Source organism: Cinclus cinclus, chromosome 1 (assembly GCF_963662255.1).
Source record: "Cinclus cinclus chromosome 1, bCinCin1.1, whole genome shotgun sequence".
In the NCBI taxonomy this organism is placed as follows: domain Eukaryota; kingdom Metazoa; phylum Chordata; class Aves; order Passeriformes; family Cinclidae; genus Cinclus; species Cinclus cinclus.
This window is the reverse complement of record NC_085046.1, coordinates 83,261,395-83,273,544: the sequence shown is the minus strand read 5'-3', so window position 1 is coordinate 83,273,544 and position 12,150 is coordinate 83,261,395. Positions and strand designations below refer to the sequence as shown.

The following is a 12,150-nucleotide window of genomic DNA, read 5'->3' as shown; positions in this document are numbered from 1 at the left end:
GTTTTTATGTAATATGAGGATGACTAGAATGAGAAATGGTTTTCATATGTGCAGAACACTGCTAATTTCTAGGGTCCCTAGAACTAGCAGGTCCTTAGGATGACCAAGCACATCCTGTCAATTGCTTTACAATATAATAAGATTCTGAGAAAAAGCATCTCTAGGGATTCCAGAGAGAAATATTTTTTTTCTGTGGGACACACCTATTGAGGTGAAGAACATGCCACAAGGCATGTTTTATTTCTCTGTGTTACGATCCTGGTTCATAATATCTTACACAGGATCCTGTTTCTATATATCATGGGTAATTTTAAATAATTACAAATACAGTAGGATATCACATCTTCATGCAGTAACTATAAAATTAATGTCTTTTTTTCCTCAGCTTTTGTCCATTAGCAAAAAAATTGCAACTTGCCCCACATAAATATTCATGCCTTATTAATTTTTCTATGCACATCAAGAGAAAAAAAAATTTGAATTTATGTATTCAGTGGCACCTTTACAAAGGGTGATTTAACTGCTGCTTTTAGTTCTTCTGTTTGTTTGGCTGTGCAGAACAGGCTTTCAAAGACAGCAGAGGCTCTGCCTGAGTTAAAACAGCCTGTATCGAGTCTTCAATTTATTTGTATACATAAAATATGTCACCTTAGGTTAGCTAGATCTCATTATCGGTATGGTTGGCCTCTTAACTCAAAAGGTGTGTTAATTCTCTGTCATGCTGAGCAGCAGTCCATGCACTGTATTAGTGCTCCCTTTTCTGGCTTGCAGATTTCAAAAGCCTTTCCATTTGTTTTGTTCTTGAGTGATTTGGTGGTTTTGTATTTTGTTCTGGCACAAAGATATGCACATTGCCAAGGAAACACCTTACAGCCACTTGATTCCTTGTTTCCGTGTATTCACTGATCCTTCACTAAGGGGAGTGATTCAACATCAAAGCAACAAGTTTGATGGAAGAAATTCTGCCTGAAGAGACTTGTGACAGCAAAGACATCATTCCTAATGAAGATGTCTTGTTTGCATCCAATCTGCTACAGTTTCCCTTGGAAGCAAGAAAAGGTTTTGTAAGGGATTAAAAAGAACGTACAAGTAAATTGCAATGCCTTATAGGCATGTGTCTCCTCTTATGCTTAATGAATAAATGAAGAATCATTATACTGAACTTGATAGCAATGCTTTTTCCCTGTAAAGGTGAGTGGAGAATCAGGGTCAGGTTTGCTTGATGTGAAACAGGTTTTGTTATTACAGCAATCTGTTAATTAAAGGTTTGCTTTTCGCGTACATAGGATTTGGCAGTCAGCCTTTTTGGGGGGAGAGGCATTGTCTTTAAAAGCAATCTTTGCATTCCTACCCACTGTCAATGTCTTGTAGCATAAGTAATGTGTATATCATTTTGTTCAGTAAAAGCTGTTGCCACTAAGGTCCCCAGATCTCTATTTTTGTTTTCTTTCTTTTATTTCTGAGGTCAGATTTGTGTTAATTTGTCTCTTTCAAAATACTTTTGCAGAAACTGAAACAGAGATATTTTCATATGGTAAAGCAAGCAGACTGTGCAAACAAAGCACTTAACTGTGTCAAGTATTGAGGCACTAAAGTTGCCACAATTTACTGAGGAGCCATTTCCCAGCACAGGTGATATGCAGCCCTTCATCTGGCCTTGTGTTAAGGGGGAGCTTTAAAAGTGCTGAAGTCATGTCCGTTTCATCAACTGTAAACACACACCGGTGGTTAAGCGTGTGTGTAAATGCCTCTCGCAGTTGGACCCCATGCTCCCAGTTCAGACAGGCCTCTGTGTGGGCAGAATGTTGGCTGGGATGCTCAAAAGTGAAGACCACTAAGTTAAGCACTTCTAAATTCAGCTTGAGTGCTCACTGCATTCAAGCCTAGCTCACCTAAATGTGTAGGGGGCCTGTGCTGTCTTTTCATAAGTCAGCACTGACAGATTGCAGCTGGCATACACAAGGTACAATATACTTCAACAACCTCAACCAGTATAAAACTGCCACAACACAATTGCCTGCTGCCCAGCATGAAATCTCTCTGATTCTAAATGAAATGACTCTTCTGAATGTGATCCACAGGATATTAAGAAGCAGGCTTTCTGTATCCAGACTCACTTGGGAAACAATAAATCAGAATCAGACTTGACAGAGGAGCCATCTTTTCAGTAGAACACTTAGATCCTGACCACAGATTTCCATTAGGAAGAAACATTCTTGGGACGTGTACAGATGTCTAGGATGATGTTTCTTAACCCACAGTTCATGAGTGATTGCTGTTCTGTAAAATACTGAATGGTGGTTTAGAGATCTGTTGAAGTTTTCTTCAGGCCATAGGCATTCTTATGAGTGCAAGCTGGCAAGAGCTGAATAGGAGAAAATAAAAACTATATGTGAACATTGAAAGTTCTGCCTCATTTTAGTTACCTGAAAATTAAAAGATTTGTGGTGGAACCATGCAAAATGTATCCACATATTTTTCAAAAGCTGTAGGAGCTCTTCCAGTTGTAAAGATTGGGAGTAATTTCTCTCAGGAATCATAAAGATTCATGTATGTTTCCTGACTTAGCTCTCCATTTCAGGAAAATAATACATGAGATGACTGAGTTAAGCATATTAGCTGCTTTGTATTCACAACCAGGGCCTGAGTCAAATTTCAAGTGCACAACCTGAAAAAGAAAAGGCCTGCAGGCTATACTGAGCTATCAGTCCCATTTCTGTGATGCAGTCTGTCCCCTGCCCTTTGCACAAATGTGATTTTTCTGGTGTTACACAGGCTACAAATTGAGTTAGATTCATTCTGTAGTATTGAGGCAGGGTAATGAGAGTCCTTTCAAGGGCAGATGCTGTCACTCTAAGTGGTTTCTGAGAATTAAAACAAGTAGCTTTGAGGCTTAGACACCTGCAGAGAGGAAAACAAAATTATTCTAGAAATTGAGGTATACTTTACAGAATAAGTCATTATTTAAAAGACTAAGCATATATTTGAACTCATATAATCTCTCACTGAAAAAGCATGCTCCTTATCCTATTAGGAGAATACCTTAACTGCAGTACAAAACTAATAACAATAATATGCAACTTTTTGTTGTGAAATTTCCATCATTCTTTTAATTGCTGTGAAAATTAAAAACTCTTAATTTGTGAAAAACTATTTCACTCTAATCTTCTCCAAAAAGTCATACCATATTACCATAAAATATATGTGTAAAAGCAGAGTTAAGTCTATAGTGCACTCCTTTTATTTATTTCCCAATCCAATCCATTCCAACCCAATCCCCTATTCTTTATGCCTATAGAAAAAACTGGCATTTTCATCATGGTACCCTCCATTATGATAAATATATTTTCACTCCATGCCTTCTTAGAAAAAATAGAGATCAAATTTTTTCCTGCTATTTAAAAAAAATACCCTGCGATCTTTTCAAAGCTGCCCCTCTCAGAGTGTGATTAGTCTTCTGGAGAACTCTTAAACGTACCTCAAGGCACTTCAGTTTTGTGTTCTCCTATGTCTCTGGAATATAGGAAGGCCCAGTATAGATAAATATTGGATTATCTTGAAGGAAAAAGATACTGATGAGGTCATGATTAGCTCATGATTTTACTAACTATATGCATAGAATATGGTGTCTCATTTTCAGAACTGTATTTGTTTCAAACTCCAGTTCTTAGTAGCTTAATGTAGAAAAAATACTGAATGGTCCCTTTTTTATTTTAATAATGACTTTTTTCAAGTTTTGCCATGACAGAATGTTTGTTTCTTGAAATGTCTAATGGATGAACAAGTATAATTTAAGTTTTTCTTTCTCTTATGGGTCTCATCAAGAATTTGCAAAGGGACATGGGCATATATACACACAGAAAAATGTGGATAGTTCCAGATATATAGGGAAAAACTGTAGGAATAAAATATGTTGCATTAATAGTGTACTTGGCAGAAAAGGTAACCAGAAATACTGAAATAAAAAAAAACAACAAAATTCTGGGTTTGGCATTTTTATAATCATCTCTTAGCTGTACTCTAGTTTATCGGTGACCTTGGATAAATTATCTAATTCTTTTGTACTTCAATACTCTGACTAGAACACAGCATGCTTTATTTGTCTATTTAAACTGTAAAATGTCTTTTATTATGTAAAAATCTAGTAAAAGACAAAAATATTAATTGGCCTTTATTAGTGCTTGCAGAAATAAGACAGGGTGTTTAAAACGTAAGTGTAGCAATGAAAAAAAGTCTGTTTACATGCTCTTGGTAGTTGGGGGTTTTTGGTTAAAATTCTAACTGCGTATTCCCAATAAATTACAATAGCTCATTTTCACCTAGTAATATTCTCTTTCTACTGTGAAACTTCAGCATTTATGTTGCCTCTGCTTTAGGCCCACTAGTCACACAGAAGGATACATTAAATGAGCCATTAACAAAATGAAGGAAGAACTGTTCCTGTGTTTTAGGATGAATCTGGGAGAAGTTTCCCTGTGAAAAAGTCTTGCAAGCCAAATAGTGAACATATGCTACTAGTAAAGAAGTTCCAGGCTGCAGATCTCTGGAGCATAAACTGGTTACAAATCTCTGTTGCAGAGCTGTGGCTCTGATCAACACAGCAACATTTGTCCATCTATTCTGTCAACAATAATTCCAGCACCTCTGAGTCGCTCAAATTCAGAACTTGCTTATGCAGCATGAACTGCAAATAATTTTGATGGGATTTGCATATGTTAGGGTAGTACTGAGCCACAGGATAAGCATGTGAAACATATAGAAAATATATAAAAAATAGCATTAGCACAACCCTGTGTCTATATTACAGTACTTATCACTCAATTTCATATTAAAAAATATTTTATTCATCTACTACAATGGACTGTTGTGGGAGCTTTGAAAAAAAACCACTCAGTCTTAAAAGTTCCACTAAGGGTAGGTAGTGATTAACATAATTTTTTTTTTGTTCTATAATGTCTGTTCTTTCTGTTTATTGCTGCCTTTCCAGACCTTTTTGCTCATTTGGTCATTTTCTGTGCTGTAACACTTTTTATTTTTGTTTGGCTCTGCAGTTCTGTGCAACACTTGGAACCACCCCTTGCTGCTCCTTTGACAAACTGTTAGAACTGGGTCCTATATGTAAGTCTTTGCTGCTTCGTCCTAAAATTGCAGATACCAGTGTAAGCCATGCTGAGTCATTTCCAGGACATTATGCAGTGTCAGTGTCCAGATACAATAAAACTATTTATAGATGAGACCTTCAGTTATATTTTTCTTTCTAGTATTAGGTCAAGTAGTGAATGTGCATTCTCAAGTTGGTAAAAGAGTTAGAGGACATTGCCTTAAACATTTCTTTTCTGGGGAGGACATATTTTGGAATACTGTCAGTTAAGAATTACTACTGTATGTGCCTCCGTTTGTAACATAGTCATTCAAGCCCTTCTACCTGCAAGGCCATCTAAAGGAATGCTGAGTATCAGGGAAAAGTTGAACTCTTAATTCTGCTCTGCACCAGGAGTTTTGTTTCTGCCTGGTTCTAACAACTATAAAAGGTAGGCAAATATGCACCAAAAATCCCCTTCTATTCTTAATCCTTACTTCTCTTCCCAATCTCCTTCCTCTTACAAGAAAATAGGACAAATGCCAGTGTGTTTAACACAGTGACTGAGTCATGGACTCTTCATAAGTATTTCTTTCGGTGTTATGTTTGTTGTGTCAAGCTTTGATCTGCAGCAGGGCTTGGTCAAATCACCTGCTTGCTGGCTGATTAAAACGTTAACAAAGCACAGTGTATCTCTTCAAGTGTACATTTAGAACGGGAAATCCATAGCTGTAAGCAACTGGAAGCAGCTGCATAGAAACACAGCTTGATTTGGTGTCCTGTTAATTTATTCAGATGGGGTTGTAAACTTTGGGGCTCGTGTGGTGGTCATTTGCTCTGTGAGGTTTTTTGCCTTTCAGCACAATCCCCTGAGACTCAGTTTGTCCCAATCCTTCTTTTTGAACACGTTATTATTTTGAACACGTCTGCTTAGCAGCTACAGATGACTTTGCTGTTTGTGTTGTTCCTACAGACCTATTAAAATAGTAACACCAATATATTTAGGCGTAGCAAGTAATCATGTGGTCACTTCAACGATTGCCTGCTTGTGCAGCAGAGCCCAGCAGAAGGATGGCATCCCAGTGAAGTCAGAAGTCTTGCGCTAGCTTTTCTGCTTAATTTTCTCCTTAGCATATGTGAGGAGCAGTCCTGTGATATAAAGGTAGTGTCTCAAGCCAAGTATATTTAAAAAGAGGTAATCAGTTAAACTTTCAACATGTGTTCAAATAATCCTAGGTTGTGGATGTTGTGAATAATATTTTATTAGCTTTCCCAGGCATTCATGCAGAAAGAGAATTTAATTCACAAGAGCGCAAATTTCAGCATGAACTTGGTGCCCAACTGCAGATCTCAGTAGATACACCTCTGTATGTGGAAATACCATCAGAATAATTTGGTGACCAGTGTAAAGATGTAATGTGGGCTTCAGCCATCAACTAATATACCATAATTGTTACAGAGTGCATTAAAACAGTGTTCTCTAGTAGCGTGTGAATACCTAATTACAGAGTATACGTGCGCTGCTCGTATGCCAAAATATTCCTGCAGAAACCATTCAGTGACTAATCAAAAGTAATACTTTATTAACATTTTAGTGCTTGCTTTTGCGTAAGTGTCTCTGTCCTTGAAATAAATAGTTTGCTGCACATAGTTCAAAAGCATGTGCATGCACATTTATCAATATGTAAAAAATACTGTTTAGAAATGTTTCTGTGATTCATGAGTTAGAAGTGGGGAGCACAGCTAATATCCTATCTCCTCCTGCTAAAGTAGTTTTATTGCCATAGAAATGATAGCTAAATCTCTAGATACATTTTTTAAAAGTGTATTTTGTGATGGTTCTTAAATCAAAACCACAAAATAATTTATGTTGCTTAATTTTAGTAAGATAAACCTAGAGGTGATGATCCTTATGGGTCCTTTCCAATACAGGATATTCTATGATCCTATGGTTCTGTAACCTTTTTCCAGTAGAAGCAGGAAGGAAAAATGAATATGTTACATGTCCATTTTTATATATTAATGAAAACCCAGGTGGTGGACACATTTAATCTCTTTATTTAATTTTAAATTGGGAAAATAATAATATCAAAAAGAAATCTCTCAGCCACTCACTTTCATGCTAAATAATTGGTCTTTTTAATCTGCTGTTTAATTTATTTCCTTCAATTATTTTTTTAGGTAATAAGGAAAATATCTGGATGCATATTGATGCAGCCTATGCAGGAAGTGCTTTCATCTGCCCTGAATTCAGGCATCTTTTAAATGGAGTGGAGGTGAATGAGTGTTTTTTTGTCTACCAGCCTGCTGAAACCTTGCTCTTTCATAGAATTTGTGTTTCTTACACACCTAAGATTAATGACTCTTCCAGAATCTCTGAGTAAGCTGCACCTCAGTTTGCACTACAAATCCCTGGTAATTCTATTACATTGCTTAAATTTTTAAAATTTTAATGGTTTATACTGGGAGTACGCGAGTACCCCTCTATAAGAAGTTTGTCACTTAGAATAACAAGTAGTGCTGCGTCAACAAATAGAAAAGAGGAACTTTTCCCCAAATATTGCTTAAAACATATTTTTAACACCCTGATTCTACATTACATAAAAAAAGAGGAAAAAAATAGACAAATTAATGAACTCGTTATGTCTGGTTTTCTTCTTGAAGTCCTGAAAGTCATATAGTATAGAGCCAGTAGCTGTATCTCAAACAGACAGGGTTTAATAACCAAGAGACCTAAATGAAATATTCTCCCAACCACACTGCTGTTCCTTTCCCTCGCCTTGCTGAGCTACTTGGCATTCAGTTGCTTTGATAAGAATACTTCAATTTCCTGCAGCTCCCCTCACTCAGATAAGTCCTTGTCTTCCACGTCAGTGGAGAAAATATTACTGTTTGGTAAAGCCAGAAGTTTAAACACAGCCCTGATAGGCAGTGACTAATGAAGAAGAGGAGGGAAAACCCCCTCACAAATAAAGCATTTCTTTCTGTCCCCTTTTTATCAGCAAATGAAGCTTGTTGTAATTTCCTGTGGGGGAATATTTTTTAAATTATCGTTATTGGTTCCCGAAGGAAATGAAACAGCATCCCTTGTCTGGGCCAGCATTTGTCATAAGAGTAAATATTTAACAACCATGAATAGGTTTCCTACCTTACATAGTAAAGGGTGATAGCTAGATAGATGTATAGATAGATACATAGAGAGACAGACAGATCCCCATCTCTTACTAGAGTAATGGTTAATTGTTTATAGGTGACAGGGAAGGGTATGAGAAGCAAATGAGAACAGGAAAGTGCTGTATGGAATAGTCAGATTGTGGTGCTGCCAGGTCCCCATCCCCAGCTTTTTAAGGCTGGTGACTTCTGTCTTTGTTAAAACAGAAAACATGGATGAAATCTTTCTGAAATGGTGTCCACCTGGGTTTCTTCTGATGCTGCACCTAAACATGTCAAGTAAACCAGACCTGGCACATGGTGTATAAATATGTATTTATTGAAAGTGCTTACTTATTGGTGGTTTTTCTTTTGATTTAGATTAAACACTAATTTCTACTGAAAGAAAATACCCTGTAAAAAAAAAAAAAAAAGAAAAATAATTTCCTAGTCAGTTGCAATTTTTTGAAGGAATGTGATGTGCAGATTCTGAATTACATAATTTCTTGCTATATATGAATATTGTGTGTATTAGTTTAATATTCTTAGAAGTAGAAAGCTTAGGGAATTGTTATTGGAAAATGTGATATGAACCCCAGTGAATGTTTCTGAGTATGCAGATTTATTTATTTATTTATTTGTTTATTTATTTTTATAAGATCACAATATACACTTTTCCATAACATACATATCAAGAAATTATAATTGTAAACAAATGCTCAATATGTTAATAATACCACTAGCCTAACTGTATACCTGACATGAATTCCACTCCCAAAATAAATGAAGATTTAGCTACAGCAGTTACTAAATAAGGTGACATCAACAGGAACATTATAAAGACCTAATTCAGAAATTGATTCATAGTTACACAGACAATTTGACAAAGCCATATCATTAGCACATGGATCCTTTTCTCTTTCATAATTTGTTTTTTATTTATCTATTCTCAGTTTGCAGATTCATTTAACTTTAATCCTCACAAATGGCTCCTAGTGAATTTTGACTGCTCTGCAATGTGGTAAGTATTACAGTAAAGGGAAACATTACTAGAGACAAAAATGAGGTTATATTAGTCTTCCTTTCTAGCAGTAAACATTTCTTTATCTTTCTCAGTTGAAATGAGGAGAACTGCATTGCTTTAAATTTTAGAAATTATTTACAGAACTCAGACTTTCATTTAATTCAAATTTCAAAACCATGAAATTTTGAAATTGGCCTGAACTGAGTATTAAGTTTCAAAAAGATAGAGAAGTCCCAAAAAGTCTGCAGACTTATACTTGCTCCATTTTGGAACTGTTTAAAACATAAATTAAAAAAACCATATTGTAAGGTTATCAGTGCAATGAACAGCATGCTAAACAGGGCTTTTTTTTTCTTCTTCCTTTTCCATAACATTTGTTTTGGTTTGATTCTTTTAAAAGCCTTTCTAAAAATGTTTAAGATTTGGCTGAGTAAAAGCAGCTGATTTCAAAAAGGCCTATGTATGTCATTTTGTACTGACTTTCAGTTTTCCCAGATGACAGCAGAGACATTTTGATATTAAATGATGCCAAAATAGAAACCCATAGACATACTTTCAAACAAAGCCAAGTATCATGGCAGTAATAATAGCACGGGTTTAAAAACATTCCATAGTAGATGATCTTATTTTGTCTCAAACTAAATTATTACCAGCATCACAATTAATGATACTTATTAACAGAACAGCTATTCAACAAATGCGGACTATTTATCAAAATAAATGAAAACATTAATTTCATTTATAATAGAACAAAATTTGCAAAAGAGGAAAAAAGGAGACTCCAAAACATCATCCAGAAATAGGTCACCTTATTTAAAAGAGGAATAAATGTAAGACAGTGCTCGCACAGTTGCTTTTGGTTAACCTTTGTCTCTTTTAATTTCCCAGGCAAAGTAGACTTTTCGGGTAATATATTATGGTTTTTGCTTTAATATTTCAGCTGATGTAGGCATTTTAAATCTTCCAACACATTGTGTTTTTTTCTTTTCGTTAGGGTAGATGGCTTACATTCTGACCCTAATTCATCAGTAGTGGCAGCACCCCATAATGTCCTGTGTCTCCGTGTGTAAGGAAGTAGGAAGATGATGAAACAAACTCCCTTTTAGTTCCTCCTATCTTTTTCTCATCACTCAAAGACATTGTTAAAAACTTGCAAATTAGACAACATACTGTCATTCTCTTTAATGTTTGTAGAACAATTAGGAACCACAATCTAGTCCCTAACAGTTTAGTTTCTCATTAATTCTGCTTTCCCTGAAAGCCCTGTTGAACTATGTTAAAGGCATTTTACCTGGCTTTCCAATAAAACAAGTAATATAGAATCATACTGTGAGTTCCCATCTCAGGTGATTTTAGGTTATTCCCAGTAAAACTTAGACTTTAGACTTAGGAAAGTATTTTTTCTGCATTTTGTTTCTTGTTGGCTTTTTTGGTTTGTCTTTTTTTTTTTTTTTTAGATAAGGCACTGCATAAAATTCTTGTTTTCATAGATACGAAGATTCCAGGCTTCTGGAGAGACCTTGCAACATCTCCTTTACTAAAAGTAGAAGTTTCATAACTATAGACACAAGGGCTTAAATTCAGATAGGCATTTATGTATAGGGGTTATTCACTTAATACAGAATAAATGTACACTTAAACTGTTTGACTTGAAGCCAAGTCCATTGTCCAGCATTGTCCACATCCAAAATTCACCTGTCTTACCAATTGTAACACTCCCAGGAGAAGGTGAAAAGTAATAATAAAGGATGGCAAGAAAAAGCAAGTGTGAAAGATACGTAGTCCTCTTAGGATCCATGAAAAGTATTAAGTATGATACTATGGTAATATGGAAAGAGTTCAGTAAACACTGAACAACATTTCAGAACCAAAGTAATCTGAGTTCCATTGATGGGCAGACTTGAAAGTAACCCAGACTCCTCAGCACTTTCCCCAATAAACACTTGGATTTCTTTTTGCTGCAAGCTGATTAAAATAATCTACCCATTAGATCTGTAATGTAATTATGTAACTACTCAGTGCAATATGTGGCACTGATGTAGTTTCAGATTTGAAGACAATTTCATTATAAACCTTCTGTAAAATATTCTCAGTCTTCCTGATGTACAGAAAAGAGCAGTCAATTTCCTATAAAAAAGAATTTAATAAAGCCAGTCCAAGAAGGGTATATTTTCTATATTCAAATATCAGAGTCTTTTAGAGACTTTGTCTTGAAACTGCAGTCAGTTTTGCCTGACTTGTTTAATTGATACTCTGGAATATTATAAAATAGGAAGAAGTGTCTTCATTCAGAGAGAATGAAAATAATAATCTTGCAAAGGTTTGGTATTTTCGATTTTTATTACCCTTTTAAGGGTTTAAATGTTACGTTTTTACCTTCACCCTTTGGGAAGGGTGTTTCAGTAACTGGAAGAAGGTGTTTACAGGAAATACTCATCTGTAGATCATAGGACACAGAACAGTTTGGGTTGAAAAGGAACTTAAAGATCATCTTCTTCCAACACCACTATCATGGGCAGGGACACCTTCCACTAGTCCAAGTTGCTCAGAGCCCCATCCAGACTGGTATTGAAGACTACTTGAAATCGTGTTTCAGTTCCTGACTTCAGTTTAACAAACTTGAACAATCTACTTGAACACAAACTGAAGTGAAATTTTCCTGCCGTGTCATAATATGAGGTCACCTTTTTATCTGTCATTAAAAATGAACAAAATAGAGTGAGGCAGTTAAAAGCTGCAGATCACGTAAGTCACTTCTCACAGATCTTCATTACTTATTTCACCAGGAGTTTCGTTGTGCATTTTGTATTATGAGTACTTAATATGTGAATCTGTGCTACTTAAGCTAGGTCTTGGTCTATTAGCATAACATCTAGGCTTAAAAAAAAGTTTACCA

The 12,150-nt window shown here is 35.6% G+C and overlaps 1 protein-coding gene across 1 annotated transcript in view; it reads left to right on the top strand.

Moving 5' to 3' along the window:
• DDC (dopa decarboxylase) overlaps positions 1–12,150 on the top strand; it is a 62,101-nt gene that overhangs the window by 28,758 nt on the left and 21,193 nt on the right. The window contains exons 7-9 of the mRNA XM_062510020.1: positions 5,052–5,118; positions 7,262–7,356; positions 9,184–9,251. Coding sequence (XP_062366004.1) covers positions 5,052–5,118; positions 7,262–7,356; positions 9,184–9,251 — 230 coding nt within the window. The remainder of the gene's footprint in view (positions 1–5,051; positions 5,119–7,261; positions 7,357–9,183; positions 9,252–12,150) is intronic.